Genomic DNA, 24,039 nt, shown 5'->3' with positions numbered 1-24,039 from the left:
GTCATTTATTATCACTGCTACATAGCTTCCTATTGTATTACTTTTCCACACACTACTTCCCTCACTACATTTCTTTTCTTTCTTTCTTTTTCTTTTGAGACGGAGTCTTGCTCTGTCCCTCAGGATGGAATGCCGTGGTGCCATCTCGGATCACTGCAACCTCCGCCTCCCGGGTTCAAGCGATTCTCCTGCCTCAGCCTCCTGAGTAGCCAGGACTAAGGCGGCCACCACCACGCCCGGCTAATTTTTGTACTTTTAGTAACGACGGTGTTTCACCATGTTGGCCAGGCTGGTCTCGAACTCCTGACCTCAGGTGATCCGTCCGCCTCGGCCTCCCACAGTGCTGGGATTACAGGAGTAAACCACCACGCCCGCCCCCCTCACTACATTTCAAAGGCAATTTTGGGTGCAAAGCCCTCAGCACAGTCGCTGGCAGAGTCAGCACACAACAAAATTTTGTAAAATTGAATGACACTGAGCCCGGACTGAACGTAACAACTTATACTTGTTGCTTCTAGTTGGATTCTCTGCCCTTTGCCCGAACGCTGAGGATTCTGCTAGCTGTTCCGCCCTGAGTTAATTATAGCTATAAAATTTCGTGACCAGCCAGCAGAAACCGGACGACTTCTCCAGGCACCTAAGACTACGCTTCCCAGAAAGGATTGCGATACTCTTCTACTGTTTAGTTTCTTTTTCCTATCGTCAAATTTCCGGGTTATGTAGGCGGTGCCAAAATAATTATCCAATGAGCAACTTCGTAGGCTGAGAGGGCAGGATAATTGTTCAATGAGCGACTCGGAAGAGGAACCAATAAGCGGAGAGGTTGCTGGGGCAGCCGGCGTGGGCGGCGTCACTGAGCCGCGCCAGCTGAGCCAGGGGGAGCCTTAACGTCTTCTCTTGCTTTCTGCCTGTGACTAGCGCCGTCCCCCACCGCCGGTCGACCCCGCTTCCATGTCCCTGGCGGACACAGCTCCCCGGAACCTCCACGCCCATGGCCACTAGGCAGAGGGAGTCCTCTATTACCTCCTGCTCTTCCGCCTCGAGCTGCGACGCGGACGACGAGGGCGTGCGCGGCACCTGCGAAGATGCTTCCCTGTGCAAGAGGTGCCTGTCGGGCGCGGGGTTCGGGGCTGGCATCTGGGGCGCGGGCCTAGGTGGGAGGCGGGCCTGCGTCTGAAGAATACGCTCGAGGCTGGCAGGGATGCAGCCCCCGCCTCGCACGACCCTCGCTTCCCACCTGTGAAGTGCGCGGAGCAGGGCTTCATGTATTTAACGAATCGTTTCTGAGCTTTTGCTGTGAGCCAGGCAGAGGACAAGCCTGGGTACCGTCGATGGGAGCAGGCCCCCGAACTAGGCAGACGAGGCCTTGGGCTTTTTGGAGCTAAACCCTGCTGGAAAGACAACATGAAGCACATACTAGCTCCAGCCTCGGTGGGTTACGAGGATGAGAGGTGTAGGTTCTCTCTCTTTTGTAGGTTGCATTCTTTAGGGGGTTGGCATGATCCCTGTTGTGCACCTGAAACTCAGGACGACGAGGGGAAATAACCCGCCCAGGGCCAGGTAATATCTCTTTGCAGAGCCAGTAGCACACTAAGGCTCCACTATTAAGGGTGTGGTGGTGGAGATGGGGGCGTAGCCAGCAGAGGTACATGTCAGATAAAGAGAAAACATGAGACTTGAGTGTCCACCATTTATTCTTTCATTCAACAAAAATCTTCGAGAGCTTTGTGCTAGGCCCTTACTTTGGGCTGCTTAGTAGAAGTTCAGTGGTGGAAATACATCAAGAACAAGACAGACATGGTGTCAGACATACTGGAACTCACAGCTTGGTTGGAAAAGAGAGACAGGAAGCTAATAATTATTTATGAAATACATAATTATGATTTTTTTGTGTTGAGTGCTGACAAATACAGCAGTGCCATTAGAGTTTGTAATTTTGTTAATGATGTTTAAGATGAGAAGAGTTCGGGGACGGTGGTTCATGCCTGTAATCCCAGCACTTTGGGAGGCCGAGATGGGCAGATCATGAGGTCTGAAGTTCGAGACCAGCCTGGCCAACATGGTGAAACCCCCGTCTCTACTAAAAATACAAACATTAGCTGGGCATGGTGGCGGGCACCTATAATCCCAGCTACTCGGTAGGCTGAGGCAGGAGAATCGTTTAAACCTGGGAGGCAGAGGTTGCAGTAAGCCAAGATCACGCCATTGCCCTCCAACCTGGGTGAGAGTGTGAGACTACGTCTCAAAAAAAAAAAAAAAAAAGAAAAAAGTGAGAAGAAAAGGCTTGAAAAATAGGAAAGTTGTAAGAGAGTGTTCAGAGGAATGTGAACTGTTAGAGGAGCTCAAAGAATGCTTTTAAGGTGGGAGAAGGAGGCTGAGGCCACATAGTGATTGTAGAGTGGGGAAAACCAGTGTGTTGGTTTAAACCGTGCACTTTTTATGGGTTCTTGGGGACTAAACTCTCAGAGCATGGATTCTGGAGCTAGACTCTGTCAAACTGAGCTTTGCCACTTACTGGCAGTATAAAGTCGGGGAAATTACTAAACCTTTCTGTGGCTCAGTTTCCTGATCTGTAAAATGGGGACTATAATAATGCATCATAGGTGGGCGTGGACAAAAATGATATTTAATATTAGTAGAGCAGTTGGAGCAGTGTCTAGCATGTAGTCTGTGTAAGTGGTGATTGATTAAATCAATAAATACACAAGTATTAAAGTCTTAGAGGCAATCCCTTGTGAAATTTGTGAATTCGAGTGGATTATACTCAGCCTTTTTTCTTCTGTGGTTTTCAGTTGCTATTGGCCACAGCTGTCTTGGCTCGCTGTAACTTCCACCTGCCGGGTTCAAGTGATTCTCCTGCCTCAGCCTCCCAAGTAGCTGGGATCACAGGCACACACCACCATGCCCGGGTAATTTTTGCATTTTTAGTGGAGACAGGGCTTCACCACGTTGGCCAGGCTGGTCTCGAATTCCTGACCTCAAGTGATCCGCTTGCTTTGGCCTCCCAAAGTGCTGGGATTACAGGCATGAGCCACCCCGCCCAGCCTAGTCTTTTCATTTTTAAAACAGTGATAATAAAGGTAACCTTTATGGGTGTCAGGATTAAATGAGATTATCGATGCAGAGGATCTGACACAAAGTGAAGCCCTCAGTAAATTATTATTGCTAGTTTTGATTTCCCTCCAGGCTGAATACTGTTTATAGTTGCTGAATTTGCAGGAGCTATGAGTTAGGGTGGTTCCTGCTGCCCTGAGTGAGTTGTAGCTATAAAATAAAAAGCCAGTCAGCCTTCTGGGGCACCTATAAATCTTTTACTTCTGTTTAGTTTGCTTCCTCCTTTGGTACAGAGCCCTTCTGGGGATAAGGAAGATGTTACCTGTCTCAGAGGATTGCTGTGCAGGTGAAATGTGGAGTGTTTGCAACAGTGCTTGGCATACTGGAGGTGTTCAGAATTGGTAGTTACTGTCATCACCACCCCTTATGGTCGTCAAACCGTTATCATCATTATGATCCTGGACTTGTGGTATCAGAAATTTTCTGGTTGGATATATTAGGTTTACACTAATTCCATTTGACTCAATAGGTATCAATTGAGCTCTTTTCATGGTAGCACACTCTCCTTCCCTTCCCTTCTCTGCTTTCCTTATGATGTCTATCATGCTATGCCACTGAGTCTGTTCTCCCTGTTTTGTTTACCTATGACCCAGCCATCCCACCAACCCCTCACTGTGTCCTCTGCAGTTACCACCTGATAATCAACATCAGCTTCTGTTTTGTTAGCCACTCCTTAGCCATTCCCTCCCTCCTTTTGCCTTCACCCTGACCCTTCCCCAGGAATATCCCATCTTGAAGCCCTCTCCTGTGGCTCCTCATTCTTCTCATCCCCTGTGTATCTCAGGATCAGGGGTTTGAGCTTTGTGTCCTCCTGTGTATGTCCCCCGTCTCATTCCATGGAGATCCTTCCTGCCCAGCTGGAGTCCTCCTGATTGCTGTTGTTCACCTTCTTCTGGTCATTCACCTCATTCATGGAAGACTGGGGTGCTTGGCCCACAGTGTCTTCTACCTCACATGACTTCACCTTAGGTGACCTCAGCATCCACATGGAGCCTATGCATGGGGCACTCAATTTCTTGAACACCTGATTTGTAGTAATCACCTCTTCCTATCTGATTCTGTCACCCTTTCCCACCGTGATACCCTGTGCTTTTATCCTGATCCTGCACTGCCTCACAGATGAGAGTGCAACACTCTGCAGCCCTGACCCCTTTTTCCAAGTTGCTTGACCAGTTATTTTCTGTTTCCCATGCTGTGCCCATTTCTTCTTAGCACCTCAGTGGTTTTCTCTATCTTTTAGATGTTCCCTCTGCTGTTACCTCTTAATTGATTACTTAGAGTTCATCCTTCATCCCTCAGTAATTCTGTTGACAGTGCATTTATCTTCCTTGTCCTTTGGTCTTAGTAGACCCAAAATGCTGGTTTAACCAAACTATCCATTTTTGCCTTGAATACAGGTGCTAGAAATCACACAGTAGGGTGGCTTGGTGCCACTACAATCATGTCAGCCATCCGCACCTGTGCCCTTAACAGAACCTGACTATCCTAGTTTGTTTCTCAGATCAACTCACTCTCCCTTTCTCCGGATACTTAATTCAGACGTTTTTCACTTTCTTCAGACTTCTGATTTACCCTACCCCTTTTTTATTCTCAAGATAATATCAGCTATTGCTCAGCATAGAAAATGGGAGCCCTCAGAATGAGACTCCCTTAACTTCCCCCAAGAAACTTTTTTTATTTTGTTTTGAGAGGGAGTTTCGCTCTTGTTGCCCAGGCTGGAGTGCAGTGGCACGATCTTGGCTCACTGCAACTTCTCCCTCCTGGGTTCAAGCGATTCTCCTGCCTCAGCCTCCCGAGTAGCTGGGACTACAGGCACCCCCCACCACACCCAGCTCGTTTTTGTATTTTTAGTAGAGAAGGGGTTTCACCATGTTGGTCAGACCACCATGTTGGTCTCGGGCTCCTAACCTCAGGTGATCCACCTGCCTCAGCCTCCCGAAGTGCTGCAATTACAGGCAAGAGCCCCCGCGCCCGGCCTTCCCCCAAGAAACTTAATCATCTTTTCTTACTTTTACAGTTGTGAATTCCTCCAGTAAAGACCACCAGAAACACACCTGTAGTTAAGCAAGCTGGGGTTATTACTTATTGCAAGGAGGGAAAACTCACACCATGAGAAACTGTGGGTCCCATCAGTAAGAGGGTGTTAGACATTTAGGATCTGGGCTTTGGCTGGGCGATTTGGGGGAAGGTTGGATTTTCTCTGTATTGAGTACTGAAAGGAGGTGGGAAAATTCTATCCAGTAGCTCTCTGTTTTCTGGAAGGAGATTTGGCTGGAGTAAGGCTAAAGCTGTAACATGTGAAGAAGCCACAGTCACTTCTATCAGCTGGGAGAAAGAGATGTCTGGTATTCCGTGGGTGGCACAGTGACCTTGATTTTTCTCTGCTTAGACAAAATGATGAGGTGGTCTCGTTTCGTCTCCTGTCATCAGTGAGGCAGAGTGCGCTTGTGTGGGTGGTCTGCATGGTTGTTTATGTCCAACAGGAGAACAACATGGCCTTCCTGTGGGTGCCAGCCAGCTTCCAACAACATTAGGCCCTGGCCCGCAGCACCAGGCCAGCTCCTCGAGGTCAATGCCACTCTTCTCTTTTCTGCAGTGGAGGAGGTGGTAATCCTAGCACTTGGAGAAGCCAAGGTGGCGGATCACTTGAGCTCAGGAGTTCAAGACCAGCCTGGGCAACATGGGGAAACCTCCTCTCTACAAAAAAAAAAAAAAAAAAGAAAAAATTAACCGGTGTTGCGGTGCATGCCAGTAGTCCTATCTGCTTTGGGGCTGGTGTGGGAGATCACTTGAGCCTAGGAGGTCGAGGCTACAGTGAGCTGAGATTGCGCCACTGCACTGCAGCCTGGGTGACAAAATGAGATCCTGTCTCAAAAAACAAAGAGATAAACCGGAAACTGGGGCTTGCCAGGCAGAAGACAGTAGCAGGAGCAAAGGCATGGAGACTGGAGTAGAGTGGTATATTAGGCGAACTTGACAGAGAGTAGGGAGTGGGTAGCACGTTAGAATTTAGAAAGCTGTTCAGACAGTGAATCACGAAAGGTCCCAAGGAGTGTGGGTTTTATCCTAAGGGATTTTGAGTGGGGAACTGATGCGATCTTGGTTTGTATTTTAGAAAAATTCCAGGCAGCTATGTGGGAGAGGGGTCAGTGACAAAAGGGACGTCTTCCTCTCTTTTCCACAACCATAGCCCTTGCTCACCTGATCTGTTGCAATGCGCTCTTACCTGCTGGCCAGGGTGATTGTCAGGATTGCAAATCTTACTCTGTCACTCACCTAAAAACCTTTTGATTCCCCATCAGCTGCAAGGTAAACATCTGCACTTTGTTGCATGACATACATACTGTACCTTTTCATGATCTGCTCACGCTAACCTGATAGGCCGCCAGCTGGAAATCTCCACTTGGATGTCTCAGTATTATCTCCAGTTCACTATTTCCAAAACTGCTTCATATCAGCTCCTGCCATTCCCAACCTGCAACTCAGTGAATGGTGCCATGGTTTATTCAGTTCACAAGTTAAGGCCAGGTGTGGTGGCCTACACCTGTAATCACAGCACTTTTGGAGCCGAGACGGGTGGATACCTGAGGTCAGGAGTTTGAGACCAACCTGGCCAACATGGTGAAACCCCATCTCTTCTAAAAATACAAAAATTAGCTGGGCATGGTGGTGTGCGCCTGTAATCCCAGCTATTGGGAGGCTGAGGCAGGAGAATCGCTTGAACCAGGGAAGTAGAGGTTGTAGTGTACTGGGATCGTGCTACTGCACTCCAGCCTGGGCGACAGAGGGAGACTCCGTCTCAAAAAAAAAAGAAAAAAAAAAAATTGGCATCGTCTTGGAACTGCCCTTTTACTTTGCCTCTTATGCAATCAGTCACCCAGACCTGTTAACTTTTATCTACTAAGTATTTAGGGGATGAGGGAATTATTTGGCTAAGTAAGGAAAGGAATCAACTTTCCTCAACCTCTGTTTCTGTCGTCTGTGATCTGAACTATGGTACTAGTCTCCCAAATGGGCTCCCCCAATCACTCTTACTTCCCCCAAATCTGTATCTCACACTGAAGCCAGAGGTTTGTAAAAGGCCCATTTGATCATGTCACTCCTTAGCTTAATGGCCTCCTGTTGCCATTAGAAAAAGACCAACATTTCTTACGTGGGCTACAGGCCCCGGCCTGCTCTCTGTACTTCCCCAGCCTTACTTCATACCATACTTCCCTCCCCCATCACCGCCATCCCTCCAGTTCATCTAATGTGCCCTGTTTCTTCCATCCTCGGGGCCCTGGAGCATGCCATTCCCTCTGCCTGGAATGCTTCCTCCGCCCTCCCTTGCCTGTTTAGTTCCACATTATCTGCTAGGTTAGTGCATTCGCTCCACATTCTTTGTTGAGCACCTGCTCCAGTTGTGGAGGTGCTGTCCTCCACCCTGCCAGTGCAGAAGTGAGCCAAACACAGGATGCAGCTCTTGTGGAGCATTGTTCCTGGAGTGGGAGTGGGTGGGGCATAGCCAGGCAACAAATGAGCACAGTATGTGGCATGTAAGATGGTGGGAGATGCAGTGGGCGTGTTGGAAGGCGTTGTCATCTGAGATGGAGTGGCCAGGGAAGGCCTCACTGAGGTCAGTGCAGAGGAAAGGCTTGCAGGGGGCAGGGAGTGAGCCCTGTGGGTGTCTGGGGAAGCAGTATCCAGCAGAGAGAAGCAGGAGAGTAGAAATGCCCTGAGGCAGGAGCCGGCCTGACCTGTTCCAGGAGCAACAAGACCAGGATGAGGGATGGGGAGGAGTGCAGGATGGATCTGGGACAGCATGGGCGCAGGAGGTGGGGGCAGATGCTGCAGGTCACACGAGGGAGGCTCTCGTAAGGACCCGACTTTTCTTCTCAGTGGGATGGGAGCTGTTGGAGCATTTGGAACTGAAGAGCGAGGTGGCCTGACTTGGTTTTAACAGCATTGCTTCCGCCTCTGTTAGGAGCAGACTGCAGGGGCAAGGACGGAGGCAGGATCAGTTAGTCGGCTATGGGGGTGTCCCCTGTGAGACAGGCTGGTGCTTGGATCAGGATAGTGGTGATCGAGGTGCCGAGAATGTATCAGATTCTGGGCTCATTTTGAAGGTGGAGTTGATAGAATGTTCTGGCAGAGTGGATATGGGGTGAGACTGAGGGATCCAATATGACTCCAAGGCTTTTGGCTTAGCTCAAATGTGGCTCACTCCAAGAGGCCTGTCTGACACCCGCAGACAAGATCTACCTTCTGTTAAATGTTCTATAACACCCGGTTCATCTTCTTGGTGGTCGTCGGCCCAGTTGTAGTTTAGAAAGTGCCCAGTGTTCTGCCACTGGAATAGATGCGAACTGAGCACAGATCATTCCTACCTTTGCGCCAAGTGAGCTGTATTTGTCAGCTGGCCACAGTGACAGGAACTGTGCGCACATGTTCAAGATTGTGTTTCCTGATGAGGTCTTAACATTCTGGTTTTCTGTTTTACCGACTTTTAGTGGTCTATGTGTTCTAGAAAGCAGACCAGGGCTTATAAGGCTGAAATTTCATTGTGAAAATTACAGAACTTAATCTCATTTTCAACTGCATGGAAAAATGTTCTCCCCTTTAGCAGGTCACAGGGTCTCTCCACAAATCCAAGTTTTTCCTCACGGCTTAGCCCAGGGCCTTTCCGGCATCCTGATGGCAACTTCTTAGCTGTGCCCCAGAGAGCAAAGTTGAGATTGTGATCTGAAATATTTTCAAGGCAGGTGCTGCTTTCCATCCCCAGAGAAGACATGCCACTTCAGAACTAGAACATTCTGTTAAACATGAATTAGCCGTAAAACTTGTCTATCAGGCTGGGTGCAGTGGCTCACACCTGTAATCCCAGCACTTTGGGAGGCCGAGGCAGGCAGATCATGAGGTCGAGATGGAGATCATCCTGGCTAACACGGTGAAATCCCGTCTCTACTAAAAATATAAAAAATTAGCTGGGTGTGGCGGCGGGCGCTTGTAATCCCAGCTACTTGGGAGGCTGAGGCAGGAGAATTGCTTGAACCTAGGAGGTAAGGTTGCAGTGAGCCAAGATGGTGCCAGTGCACTCCAGCCTGGGCAACAGAGTGAGACCCTGTCTCAAAAAAAGAAAAAAAAAGTCCATCAATAAAGTGAAATTTTATGGTGTTTGATTTCTTTTTTTTTTTCTTTTTATTTACCTTTTTTTTTTTGAGACAGAGTCTCGCTCTGTCACCCAGGCTGGAGTACAATGGCGTGATCTCCGCTCACTGCAGCATCTGCTTCCTGGGTTCAGGTGATTCTCATGCCTCAGCCTCCCAAGAAGCTGGAATTACAGGCATGTGCCGCCACACCTGGCTAATTTTTGTATTTTAGTAGAGAAGGGGTTTCACCATGTAGCCAGGCTGTTCTTGAACTCCTGACCTCACGTGATACGCCTGCCTTGGCCTCCCAAAGTGCTTGGATTACAGGCGTGAGACACTGCGCCCGGCCTTGTTTTCTTTTTGTTTTTTTGCGATGAGGTCTTACTCTGTGGCCCAGGCTGGAGTGCAGTGGTTGGTATACTCACAGCTTACTGCAGTCTTGACCTCTCCGGTCTCAGGTGATCATCTCAACTCAGTGTCCCGAGTAGCTCAGACTGTAGGAGTGCATCACCAGGGCTGGCTGATTTTTGTATTTTTTTTTTTTTTTTTTGTAGAGACGGTGTTTTGTCCTGTTGCCTAGACTGGTCTCAAACTCCTGGGCCTCAAGCAATCCTCCCACCTTGGCCTTCCAAAGTGCTAGGATTATAGGCATGAGCCAACACACTTGGCCTTGTTTTCATTTTTTTAAGGAGCAGATTAAATTTTGGGATGTGTTTGCCGAAGTTGATGACTTGTACATCAAGAATATCAATTTTGGCTGGGTGCCGTGGCTCACGCCTGTAATTCCAGCACTTTGGGAGGCTGAGGCAGGCGGATCACGAGGTCAGGAGATTGAGACCATCCCGGCCAACATGGTGAAACACCGTGTCTACTAAAAATACAGCAATTAGCTGGGGGTGGTGGTGGAAGCCTGTAATTCCAGCTACTTGGGAGGCTGAGTCAGAGTTGCTTGAACCCAGGAGTCGGAGGTTGCAGTGAGCCAAGATCACACCACTGCACTCCTGCCTGGTGACAGAGTGAGACTCCATCTCCAAAAAAAAAAAAAAAAAAAAAAATATATATATATATATATATAAATTTCTCTTAAAATATTAATATTTTTAATGACAGAAGTGAGTTCTTTTTTTCTTCCTTAATGACTGTATTAGTTTGTTCTCATACTGCTAGGAAGAAATACCTGAGACTGGGTAATTTATAAAGGAAAGAGGTTTAATTGACTCATAGTTCCCATTGCTGGGGAGGCCTCAGGAGACTTACAGTCATGGCAGAAGGCGAAGGAGAAGCAGGTACCTTCTTCAGAGGGTGGCAGGACAGAGTGAGCGCAAGCAGGGGAAATGCCAGTCGCTTGTAAAACCATCAGATCTCGTGAAACTCACGATCATGAGAACAGCATGGGAGAAACAGCCCCCCCGATCCAATTACCTCCACTTGGTCCTGCCCTTGACATGTAGGGATTATGGGGATTACAATTCAAGGTGAGAGTTTGGGTGAGGACACAGCCAAACCATATCAGTGGCCTAATAGGAGCATATTGTCCATGTCATTTCACAGAGACCTCCCTCATTGTTTTTAATGGCTGCACAGTGTTCTGCAGTTTCGTACATTGGCCACTCTTCTGTTGTTCATCATTTAGGTGGCTCAGTTTTTGCTCTGAAAATAGTGTTGTGATCAGCATTTTTACATGTGTGTGTGAATTTTCTTGTGAAATAGATTTCCAGGGAGAAGTTTTTGCAAAATGCTTCTTGAAAGACATTCATCAGTTGTACCATCATTCACCCATGGTAAATGCAGTGCTAATTATTGAATAGTCTCAGTCTCTTTCGTTGTTTACTAGCTGCTGGGTAGAAAGTAGGCTGTCTCTTTAATTGCTATCCTATAATCACTCATGAGGCTGAGCTTTTAAAATCTGTTCGCTGTCATTGATATTTCTTATGTGAACCCTCTCTCCTGATTATTATTATTGTTTGAGACAGTCTCACTCTGTCGCCCAGGCTGGAGAGCAGTGGCACAATCTTGGGTCACTGCAGCCTTGACCTCCATGGTGGCTCAAGTGATCGTCCCACCTCACCCTCCCGAGTAGCTGGGATCACAGGCATGCACTACCATGGCCGGCCAAGGTTTTTTTTTTTTTTTTTTTTCCAATAGAGATGGAGTCTCACTTTGTTGTCCAGGCTGCTCTTGAACTCCTGGGCTCAAATGATCTGCCCTCCTTGACCTCCCAAAGTGTTGGGATTACAGGTGTGAGCCACTGCTTCCAGCCCATGTTATTTCCTGTTGGACTGTTTGTCGTGTCTTGTTTGGTTGTGTTTTTCTTAGTGATTTGTAAGAACTTTTTGTTTCAGGCATAGTTATCCTTTGCCTTTGCTTTGGTAGCAGTATTTTCTGTCAAGCTGTTGCTTGTCTCTTGGTTCAACTCGTACAGTACATTTCATAATTCAGAAATTGTAAATCTTTTTTTCTTTATTTTGAGACAGGATCTTGCTGTGTTGCCCAGGCTAGTCTCAAATTCCTGGGCTCAAGTGATCTTCCTGCCTCAGTCTCCTATGTAGCTGGGATGTAGGCACTTGCCTCTGTGCCCGCTTCAGAAGTTCTAAATCTTTATGATACAAAATCCAACAATCTTTACCTTTATAGGTTGTGAGTTTGGGGCCATGCTTAGGCTATTTCCAATTATTATAACTTTTCTTTTATCATTTTTCTGGCTTTGGTTTTATGGTTGGATTGTTCATCTGTTTTTTTTAGTGCGTTGTAAGATTGTAGTATTAATTTTATTCTACATCATTAGCCATTTGTCCCCATGCCAACTACTGAATGGTCTGTATTTCCCCATTGATTTGAGACAACACTTGTATTATATATAAATTTTTTTTTTTTTTTTTTTTCCGCAACAGATTCTCGTTCTTTGCTCAGGCTGGAGTGCAATGGTGCAATATTGGCTCACTGCAACCTCCGCCTCCCAGGTTCAAGCGATTATCCTGCCTCAGCCTCTTGAGAAGCTGTGATGACAGACATGCACCACCATGCCCAGCTAATTTTTTGTATTTTTAGTAGAGATGGGGTTTCGCCATGTTGGCCAGGCTGGTTTTGAACTCCTGACCTTGGGTGATTCACCCGCCTCAGCCTCCCGAAGTGTTGGGATTACAGGCGTGAACCACTGCACCCAGTCTTATACACTAAATTCTTACTTATACTTTAACATTACAGTGTGTGTTTCATCCTTGACTTCCTGTTAAATTGCTTTCTTTTTTTTTTTTGAGACAGAGTCTTGCTGTGTCACCCAGGCTGGAGTGCAGTGGCGCAATCTCGGCTCACTACAACCAGCCTCCTGGGTTAAGTGATTCTCCTGCCTCAGCCTCCTGAGTAGCTGGGATTACAGGCATGAGCCACCATGTGCGGCTGAGTTTTTGTATTTTTAGTAGAGGCAGGGTTTCACCATGTTGGCCAGGCTGGTCTCGAACTTCTGGCCTCAGGTGATCTGCCCGCCTCGGCCTCCCAAAATGCTAGGATTACAAGAGTGAGCCACTATGCCTGGCCTAAATTGCTTTCTTTTAATCTGATAGCTTAAAATGTTGACTTCCAAAGGCTTTTAGCTGCAAATTGAGTCAGATGCAATTCCCACAGCTTGTTTTGCAGGTGTAAGGATAGGTTTTTACCAGGGAATTGCTGAGTATTCTTAGTCCATTTAAGCAGCTTTGCTCCAGGAGGGAAGAAGAAAAAGAAAGAATCCTAGGAAAGGACATCTGTCTCTCAAGAGTGCATTTCCTTTCATCAGGAAAGCAGTATCTTTTCAGGAAACTCTACACAGTGGACCTGTTATTATAAAAGAGTAAAAAGTTGAAAAAGTTTAAATTTAAGTAAATTACAGTAAACCAAGATTAACTTATTAGAGAAAGAAAAATTGTAAACGTTTAGTGTAGCCTGAGTGTACATTGTTTTGAAAGCTTATAATAGTGTAAAGCAACATCCTAGGCCTTCACGTTCACTCACGAGTCACTCACTCATCCACAGCAACTTCCAGCCTTGCAAGCTCCATTCATGGCAAGTGCCTTGTATAGGGGTACCATTTTTTATCTTTTTCTTTTTTTTTTTTTTTTTTGAGACAGAATTTCACTCTTGTTTCCCAGACTGGAGTGCAATGGTGTGATCTCAGCTCACTGCAACCTCTGCTTCCCGGGTTCAAGTGATTCTCCTGTCTTAGCCTCCCGAGTAGCTGGGATTACAGGTGCATGCCACTATGCCTGGATAATTTTTGTATTTTTAGTAGAGACAAGGTTTCATCATATTGGTTAGGCTGGTCTCGAATTTCTGACCTCAGGTGATCCATCCGTCTCGGTCTCCCATACAGGCATGAGCCATCATGCCTGGCCCATTTTTTATGTTTTATCCTGTATTTTTACTGTACCTTTTCTGTGTTTATGTTGAGATATGGTACTTTTTTTTTTTTTGAGACAGAGTTTTGCTTTGCTCTTATCACCCAGGATGGAGTGCAGTGGCACAATCGTGGCTCACTGCAACCTCTGCCTCCTAGTTTCAGGGGATTCTCGTGCCTCAGCCTCCTGAGTAGCTGGGATTACAAGCGTCTGCCACCATACCCAGCTAATTTTTTGTATTTTTAATAGAGTCGGGGTTTCACCATGTTGGCCAGGCTGGTCTTGAACTCCTGACCTCAAGTGATCTGTAGATATGGTACCTTTTCTAAGTTAGCTATGTTTAGATACTTATCATTGTGTTATGGTTGTATGCATTATTCAGTACAGTGTGCTATAGAGGTTTGTAGCCTAGGAGGACTAGCTATACCTTGTAGTCTGGGTGTGTAGTGGGCTGTACCATCTAGCTTTGTGTAAGTGCACTCTGTGATATTTACACAACAGTTGCCTAACAGCATGTTTTTTCAGAATGTATCCTCATCTTAAAGCAACACATGACTTATGTGTACATGTGTACAAACACACACATCATTTAAGCAACTCAAGTGTTATGAGGGGAAAAAACAAGTGTGTATGGGGAGGCAGATTTAAATCCAGGTGAGTAAGTTTGAACACCTACATTAAACTTTCAGTTCTCTATGTTAATAGAATTAAGTTCCATGGCTGATATAACTGACTTAACTTCAATCTGTAAAGCTGAGCCTGCCTTGTAGGGTCTTACGAGGGTTTCTATTTGTGTGTATTCACATTTTGTCAAGCATTTGGAATAATGCCTGGCACATAGTAAGCACTTGGTGACTGTTGATAAAAGAAGTAAGTGAGATTCAAGGCTTGATCCTTATAGGCCAGGTGAGCAGGGAGGCCCCTTTTCATTCTTTGACGCCTCAGATGAGGAAACGGCTGTTGGAGGCGATTTCACACCTTTCAGAAGAAGGCCCCGTTGTTCCAGTTGACACTCATGGAGATAGGACTCAGTCAGTAAATGCTTCTTGAATGAAGCATTAGGTGGTTGGACCAGATCTGCCTTTCCCGTGGGAGGAAAGAGATGATTTTAGGTGTTACACAGATGTTTATCATTTTTGTAGTTAGCTAATTATTACAGTGTTGTGTTAGCAGAAAATATTAGGCAGCACCTCAGACCTCGGTATTTTTAAAAAGTGAGTGATTTAAAGACGCACTAAATTGAACAGGTGGCATGTGAATGTCATGGAAACTGAAAGCATTGGTGGATTGAAAGAAAACTGGGAAAATCTTTGAGGTCTTTCCAAATCTGAGATGTTTGATTCTTTGACTCTGGCTTTAAATGTGAAATCAGGATATACAAATAGAAGTGATATTCTCTGGGTTTTGGGAGCAGAGACGTGTAATGGAAATGGACAGGCAGAACTGGATGCACAGTGTCACGCAGGGTGCAGAGATAACAGTGTATTAGCACTGTGGTGTCTGCTGTGGGCAGCCTTGCGTGTGTATGTATTCTCTAACAAAATTGGGAACATCCTATACATACAATTTTGCAACCGGGTTTGTTCACCTGATACTGTCACTCCGTGTTCAGTGTTCCTGCAGAGAAATCTTTGTGCCCATTCTTGATGATTTTCTTAGGATTAAGTCCTAGAAATGGGATTGTGTGGTCATTGTGTATGCATGGGTTTCAGGCCTTTTATACTTGTCATCACAGTGCCTTGCAGTATGATTGTGCCAGTTTAAGGTTCCAGCAGCTTGAGTGCCCTCTTCCTTATCCCTCTCCAAAGTTCGATTAAATAATAGTTTTGTTGGACCGGGCGTGGTGGCTCACGCCTGTAATCCCAGCACTTTGGGAGGCTGAAAGGTGGGTGGATCACGATACCAGGAGTTTGAGACCAGCCTGCCCAAGATGGTGAAACCTCATCTCTACTAAAAATACAAAAATTAGCCAGGCGTTGTGGCAGGCACCTGTAATCCCAGCTACTCGGAAGGCTGAGGCAGGAGAATCGCTTGAAACTGGAAGGTGGAGGTTGCAGTGAGCCGACATCATGCCATTGCTCTCCAGCCTGGGCCACAAGAGCAAAACTCTGTCTCAAAAAAAAAAAAAAATGATAATAATAATTTTGTTGCCAGTTTGGTCAGCAGTTGATTCACTTACTCTCCAGCTGATGTCCTGTACATCCTGAAACTTGCCGCTTGTCTCCCTTCAGAACTCCCATCAGCAGCCCCGGACAGCACTCTCCTCCTCACTGCCCAACACTGGGTGGCAAATCTTTTCATCTTGGCCACTCTGATAGGCTGGACAGTGAGATCCTTCTTCCTAGGGTGCATGGAAACCCATTGCAGTCACCTGGGTTTGCAGAGTGGGAGGAGGAAAGTGTTAGGGGCACTAGGAGGTGGGAGCCGGTGGGAGTTTCTGGCTGGGTGTGTTTGCATTATGGACCTGTGCATCTCACCACTCTCTACCCTGTGCACCCCTGTGACCACGGACAGGGTGCTCCTGAGGTCAGTCCCAGATGCCCGCCAGGCCCTGCATCCTGAGCCTGCTTCTCCCTCTGGCCTCCTCTCCAGTTTCTCGCTGTCCTCCGGCCTCCCTGCCTCCTCTCTGTACTGGAGGCTCAGGTGTGTTCCCCGAGCCTTTCTGCCTGCCCTTCGTCCTGTCTGGAATGCCTTTTGAACACCTGACTCTTCCATTCTCCAGGGCTCGCCACAGCCATCCCCTTCTGAGAGAGGCCTTCCCCTGTCACCTTCATCCCCTCTATGAGTCACAGCCTTCATTCCTCATCATCTTGTAATTATCTGCCTCTCTCCTTTCTCTCCTTGTTTACCGCTGTACCCCCAGTGCCTAGCACTTGGCAGACACCCACATGTTCCTTGACTAAACTTCAGTATTGAATACTGTGAAGAATCCAGAGGTGAGAGGATAGAACCTGCTCTTTATTGTCCAAGAGTCCAACAAGTTATGGCTTCCAGAGGGAGGCAAATTGATCAGCTTTTCAACAGAGCTGCTTAGCAGTGGGGTGGGTGCCTTCCTTGGGGAAGTAGTCAAGCAGTGACTTGTTGCATTGGTTCTTGCACTGGATGTTAGGGTTGATGAGATCATTTCTAAGGTCCCTTCCAATCCTTAAAACTGTGGGATGAGTCTTCTCATCTGTGGGTTGCTGGGCTATCATTCTTGTTTCAACTGCAGATATGGCTTTTACCACTAGATGACACTATATGATTTCTTTGAAATCAGCGTTTCCCAAACTGCGAACTACAATGAGAAAATATGTTTTTCATTGCACTTACACCCTCAACACACACTTGAAACAGAAGTAGGCTGGGCACGGTGACTCACGCCTGTAATCTCAGCACCCTCAGAGGCGGAGGTTGGAGAATCACTTGAAGCCGGGAGTGTGTGTCATGAATGTCTTAATCCTTACTATATGTAATGTATCCTACTTTTTATTTTACTTTGTTCGACGTTCAAAAAAAAAATGCAGATTTACAAACAAATTGATTTTATTGTATTAATGGGTCATGACTGTTTGAAAACATTTTTAAAGTATGCTGTTATAAAACTGTGTGGGTATGCTGTTTTCCTTGGACAGTCTGGGCTTGTGTAACAGATCGTGTCCATTAGTGAATATTTTGCACGTTTCTGTGGTGAGTTGCCTCATGGAGCAGCTGAACATGTGCTTCTTTTTGGGTGCCTGTGGATGAAAGAGGTTGGAGATTGTGCAGAATTCAACACTTACTGTAGTCAGGCCAGAGGTAAGCCTTAGTAGTAGATTTAAAGCTATATGATCTGCTTCTAGAAGCTCAGAGACATGACACACCCATACCCTAAATTTCACCTTACTTAGCAGGCACCAAGAAATGGGGGTATTACTCAGGGTATCACTAGGATGCTTTGGGCTGCAAGTAACAGAAGCCTGACTCACATTGGCTAAAAGGGTGAAGACACTTACTATCTCACAAAATTGATGTTCAGAGGTAGAGCAGTCTGCAGGCCCAGAGCAGCTGAGCATGGCCTTCGGGATCCAGGTTCTTTTCATGACTCCTCAGTCGTCCTAAAGCTGGTTCTACTCATGGTTGCAAGAAGGCTTCCTGTGCTAAACGAAGCCTTAACTCCTTGTGGTATAGACTGGGTAGAGAGAATTAAGGCTTCTGTGGCATTTTCCACATTGTTTTGTTCGTGCTTGCTGTGTTCATTTGTTCCTGGTTTCCCCACTCTGACCTCTCTAAGGGGAGTAAGAGGACGGCACCTAATACAGAGTCAGGAGAAACACTTGGGTTAATTCATGCTGTTTGTTGAGTGTTTCTAAGTCGCCCTTCCTCTGGGCACAGGCCTTTTCATTTAGTGGAATTAACTAACTGTGGCCATGAGTTTGCGGAGTGAATAAATGGCTGCACATCTTCTGTATGAAGCATGAAGTGAGGTTATTTGCTATGTAGGGTCCTGGGAAGTGAATTAGCAATATGAGGAAAGGGAGTGAGAAGGCCCACTGTGGGCAATGTGATAGGTGATGTAATGTGAACATAAAGATGAATGGATGGCTGCGTCTTCACATGTGTAATGGGGCACTAAACGTGCACTTGGCCTTTTGGGTGGATGGTTGGTTTTTGTCGAGTTCCTTGACCTGGTTCCTGGGAACTTGGCAGTGGACCTTGGCCTGAACCTACTTAATCTCTACTCACCTTCCTCCTTTTTCCTCCCTTCCAGGTTTGCAGTAAGCATTGGCTACTGGCACGACCCTTACATCCAGCACTTTGTGAGACTGTCTAAAGAGAGGAAAGCCCCCGAAATCAACAGAGGCAAGTGACCATCTCTCTGCCCAACAGCACCTCATCAGCTGCCTGAGGTTTTAGGGGTTCATTCTTGAAGGGAGTCATGTTCTGCTCACTTTCCAGCTGTGCACAAAAGTGCTTATTTCACCAGATCCTCACCAACATGGTGTGTTATAAAACTTGTTTGCAGCCTTAAAAAGGAACATGGATGAAGCTGGAAGCCATCATTCTTAGCAAACGAACAGAGGAACAGAAAACCAAACACTGCATGTTCTTACTCATAAATGGGAGTTGAGCAGTGAGAACACATGGACACAGGGAGGGGAACGTCACACACTGGGGCCTGTCGGGGTGAGGGGCAAGGGGAGGGAGAGCATTAGGATAAATACCTAGTGCATGCGGGGCTTAAAATCTAGATGACAGGTTGATGGGTGCAGCAAACCACCATGGCATATGTATGCCTATGTAACGGACCTGCACATTCTGCACATGTATCCTGGAACTTAGAAAAAAAAAAAGAACACAATATCTACTTCCACTTTAAAATCATGAGAGTTTTTGAAATTTTGTTAAATTTAATGAATTGGAAAAAAAAAGCACTAATCTTTGTTAATCTGTCATGTGAAAAATGGTATCTTATTGCAATTTAAAAAATATTTCTCCTATTTATAGGTAACGTTGAAGATCATTTTCATATGTTTGAAGCCCATTTAAATATCTTTCACTGTAAACTGCCCCTATCAGTAATCACTTTTTTTTTCCCAATGAAAAAAATACATAAAGCTTTATTTTTCCCATGTGTATTCCTACTCTAATTGGATAAATACGGAGAAACTGCTTTATAGTACAGTTATGAGGAGGACAGTCTCTTAGAGTTTGCATCAGACTTTTCTTCTGTTTGGTTGGTTGCCTATGGCTCATCTAGGTGTGTGGATTAATTATGTGGACTTAATTGGGTTCTTCTATAACCCAGTGTCTATAAGGAGACATTCCAAAGGCTTTTGTATATTTCAGGCTGAGCATATCTTAGTTTTCACGCCTCTTGTCTGTGTATATGAATCTTCCCTAAGGATGGAAATTGAGGATTTCTGCCCAGTTGCACAGCTGGAGGGTTTTAAGTCTAGAGGACGTGGGTCTTTTACAGTGTTGTTGACGTTCCCCACTGTGGGCGGGAGGGAAAGTGTTGTGAGACCTGGTAATTCTCATATGAGGGAGGGCTCAGAGGCGCTGACAGCAGTAGGCCTAGGCTTAGGAGATTTGGCCCTTAAGATTCTTCAACAGGGCTGGGTGCGGTGGCTCACCCCTGTAATCCCAGCACTTTGGGAGGCCGAGGCGGGCAGGTCATGAGGTCAGGAGATCAAGACCATCCTGGCTAACATGGTGAAACCCCATCTCTACTAAAAATACAAAAAATTAGCCGGGCGTGGTGGCGGGCACCTGTAGTCCCAGCTACTCAGGAAGCTGAGACAGAAGAATGGCGTGAACCCGGAAGTGCGCCACTGCACTCCAGCCTGGGCAACAGAGCGAGACTCCATCTAAAAAAAAAAAAAATCTTCAACAGAGTTGGGTGTGGTGGCTCATGTCTGCAATCCTAACACTTTGGGAGGCCGAGGCAGGTAGATCACTTGAGCTCAGGAGTTCAAGACCAGCCTGGGCAACATGGTGAAACCCTGTCTCTACAAAAAAAAAAAAAAAAAAATTAACCAGGTGTGGTGGCATGTGCCTGTAGTCCCAGCTACTTGGGAGGCTGAGGTGGGAAGATCACTAGAGCTCAGGCAATCGAAGCTGCAGTGAGCTAAGATTGTACCACTGCATTCCATCCTGGGTGACAGAACGAGACCCTATCTCAAAAAAGAGAGTCTTCAATAGATTTATTTTCCTCCCAAGCTCAACAGTATACATAGGGTTGGCCATTTAAGTATTTATTTATTTTGAAGCTTGCACCAACAGGCAACTTGTTCCAGAACATAACTAGAATATTGTTTCAGATGCCTGCCCCTTAGAAACTCCAGAGCGTAAAGAGAAGTCTGTATCTGGACATGCATGTGCCATGTGCGACGTTTGATTGGCAGCAGCCTGAATGTGTTAAGTCCCCAGTTGCTCTTTCCCAGACAGCAGAGTATGCAGGAAAGGTAGTCATGCAGCTCCTTTCTGGCTTAGCAGTGTAAAGCCTGAGAGGGAAGAGATGGAGAATTACTTTTTGTTGCCTTATTTTAGTGTTAATGACACTATTAGGCTCTGCAAATAATTTCCACCAATGAAGTCAAAGGCTTTGAGACGGGAGCCTGCCTTATTCTCAGCCAGATTGAGAAATTGACCAAATGACCATAATTCTTGTGTGTGCAGGGAATCTTGGCCCTCAGGTTGGATCCTGTAGGTGGGTTCTATAAGAAATGCCAAGAAATTTTAAAGTGGTGGTTTCTGAAAACAAGGACATGCAATTTTATTTTGCATTCCCTCCCCTGCTTTTGAGGAAGATTTCCTAACAAATGCTGCACAGGCAAAGACCCCCACCCCATGCCCTGGCAGCACCCCTCTCTTCTACCCTGGACTTGAACCTTTAGAATGCAGCCAAATTGGAGTGCCTCCTAAATGGTGTATGGCGACGACATTTTTCCCCCAGTGTCCAATCCATCACGGATGATATCTCTGTAAAATACAATAGAAATGATCTAGAAAAATAAAATGAGAATGACATACAATGTACAATTCCAAATCATTTATTAGTAGATCGAACAGGCTTGAAATTTCTCTGTCAAATTGTAATAAAGTTTCTAAATGCTATCAGGTTTTTTTCTTAAAATAGGCACATACTGTTAACAGCCATGCATATACTTTGAGCAGCAGAGTTTTAGAGCACAGACAGACCTTGTGGTCTTTTCTTCTTTATTTCCCATCTCCTTTTCCCCAGCCCTCCACCCGAAAACTTAACAGTGGCGCAATCTTGGGCCACTGCAACCTCTGCCTCCTGGGTTCGAGCAATTCTTGTGGTCCATCCTCCCAAGAAGCTGGGATTACAGTTGTGCACCACCATGCCTGGCTCATTTTTGTGTTTTTAGTAGCAAGCGATTTTATTAGGCAGCAATTTGCTGGTCTTCTCTGTGACCCCCATTTTACATAGCGACTAACCCATTCAGGGTGGAGGTGAAGAAAACAGGATAACAAATATAGCTTCCTTTGTGTTAACATTCATCTGCTCAGTGTCCTGACCCGTAATATTATTTTTCATGTGATCTCACAATTTTCAGGTTTACCTGAGTCCAGAGTAGCTTTCAGTATAGCCATGAAAGCACATTTCCAAGATGGACTTCAGACGTTTCAAAGTAAAACACTTATTTTTCATATATAAAAATATAGCTCATTTTTTCAAAGGCAGTTAATTGCTTCATGAAATAGATTGTACTTACCTTGGTTCAGATGCCTTTAACAAAAACAACAACAACAAAAAAGAGAATTTGAAAGTTGCTATTTCTCCCATCGAGTCTGCAGATTAACCTCTGACACTGCAGAAGGGTGCATGCTTTCTGATTTGCTCTTCTGCTGGAGTGGGCTTCACAGGGATAATTTCTGTCATCTCTGTGTGATAGCTTGTTTCTGTGTCCCCCCCCCAGGATATTTTGCTCGAGTCCATGGTGTCAGTCAGCTTATAAAGGCGTTTCTACGGAAGACAGAATGTCATTGTCAAATTATCAACCTTGGGGCAGGCATGGATACCACCTTCTGGAGATTAAAGGTATGTTCAAATTCCCCTCCTCCCTCTCCGAGTGTTTAGATTTCATTTTTGGAAGATTTTCACCCTTGGCCGGGCGCGGTGGCTCAAGCCTGTAATCCCAGCACTTTGGGAGGCCGAGATGGGCGGATCACAAGGTCAGGAGATCGAGACCATCCTGGCTAACCCAGTGAAACCCCGTCTCTACTAAAAAATACAAAAAACTAGCCGGGCGTGGTGGCGGGCGCCTGTAGTCCCAGCTACTCGGGAGGCTGAGGCAGGAGAATGGCGTGAACCCGGGAGGCGGAGCTTGCAGTGAGCTGAGATCCGGCCACTGCACTCCAGCCTGGGTGACAGAGCGAGACTCCGTCTCAAAAAAAAAAAAAAAAAAAAAAAAAAAAAAAATATATATATATATATATATATATATGAAACGTTCTGCAGCGAAAGCCTGTCTCCCACCCCTGTCCCATCTGCCTAGATGCGCCTACGACTGTCGGTCCTGTTTTATCTCACCAGGGCCCTAGAGACACATATTTTAGGTTGTCTCTAATTGTTGTTACAAATGGAGCTGTAATGAAAACCCTTATATTTCCCTCAGTATGAGTAGAAATATATCAGGAGGAAAAATTCCGCCAGTAGAATTGCTGGAATGGAGAGCCCATGCATGCATTTATAACTTTTTTTTTTTTTTTTTTTTTGAGCCAGAGTCTTAGCCCGTCACCCAGGTTGGAATGCAGTGGCACAATCATGGCTCATTGCAGCCTCGAACTCCTGGGCTTAAGTGATCCCCCCATGTAGCTGGGACCACAGGCATGCATCACCACATCTGGCTGATTTTTAAGTTTTTTTGTAGAGACAGTGGTCTCACCATGTTGCCCAGGCTGGTCCTGAACTCCTGGCCTCAAGCAATCCTCCTGCCTCAGCCTCTCAAAGTGCTGAGATTACAGGCATTAGCCACTGCGCCCAGCCTACATTTGTAATTTTGACAGTAACTAAGATTTTGTCAGGATAATGGCATCTTGGGTAAAATTTGGAGATTTGTATGGCTGGGTGATGACAATATGTTGCAAAGCCATTTTGTAGTCTTTTTCTGATTTGGTCTCTTAACTGCTCTGTTAGAGTATGAATGCAGGTCTAATTACATTCTCACAGGGAAAGAAAACTAGAGTGTGGTCTTTGACTCCTGGGCTTAGTTATTTTTTTTTTTGAGACAGTCTTGCTCTGTTGCCCAGGCTGGAGTGCAGTGGCACAATCTCAGCTCACTGCAGCCTCCACCTCCCGGCTTCAAGCGATTCTTCTGCCTTAGCCTCCTGAGTAGCTTGGACTACAGGTGCACGCCACCATGCCTGACTGATTTTTGTATTTTTAGTAGAGATGGGGTTTCACCGTGTTGGCCAGGCTGGTCACAATCTCCTGACCTTGTGATCTGCCCACCTTGGCCTCCCAAAGTGCTAGGATTACAGGCGTGAGCCACCGCGCCTGGCCTCCTGGGCTTAGTTTTTATAGCCAAACTGTTTCCCTACAAAGTCCTCACTGATTGGCCGGGCATGGTGGCTCACGCCTATAATCCCAGCACTTTGGGAGGCTGAGGTGGGCAGATCATTTGAGGTCAGAAGTTAGAGACCAGCGTGGCCAACGTGGTGAAACCCTGTCTCTATTAAAAATACAGAAATTAGCTGGGCGTGGTGGTGGGCACCTGTAATCCCAGCTACTCGGGAGGCTGAGGCAGAAGAATTGCTTGAACCCAGGAGAATGGTGGTTGCAGTGAGTCGAGATCATGCTGCTGCACTCCAGCCTGGGTGACAGAGTGAGACTTTGTCTCTGAAAAAAAAAAGAAAAAGTCCTCACTAATTGCTTTTTTTTTTTTTTTTTGTAGGTTTGTACAGATTTTGCTTGGTTCTATCAGCTCTGTCATGTGACA

General features: G+C 46.1%; 1 protein-coding gene across 11 annotated transcripts in view; it reads left to right on the top strand.

The window, feature by feature from the left end:
• Positions 1-824: 824 nt before the first annotated feature.
• LCMT1 (leucine carboxyl methyltransferase 1) overlaps positions 825-24,039 on the top strand; it is a 79,855-nt gene continuing 56,640 nt past the window's right edge. For all 11 annotated transcript variants that reach the window (XR_002519179.2, XR_002519177.2, XR_002519178.2 and 8 more), the window contains exons 1-3: positions 825-1,104; positions 18,342-18,433; positions 22,018-22,139. Coding sequence is in view for 8 of the 11 variants with exons in the window: in XM_021931837.2 (XP_021787529.1) it covers positions 992-1,104; positions 18,342-18,433; positions 22,018-22,139 (327 nt within the window). In the remaining 3 variants the exon portion in view is untranslated. The remainder of the gene's footprint in view (positions 1,105-18,341; positions 18,434-22,017; positions 22,140-24,039) is intronic.

Source organism: Papio anubis, chromosome 18 (genome assembly GCF_008728515.1).
Source record: "Papio anubis isolate 15944 chromosome 18, Panubis1.0, whole genome shotgun sequence".
In the NCBI taxonomy this organism is placed as follows: Eukaryota; Metazoa; Chordata; class Mammalia; order Primates; family Cercopithecidae; genus Papio; species Papio anubis.
This window is presented reverse-complemented; position numbering and strand designations above follow the sequence as displayed.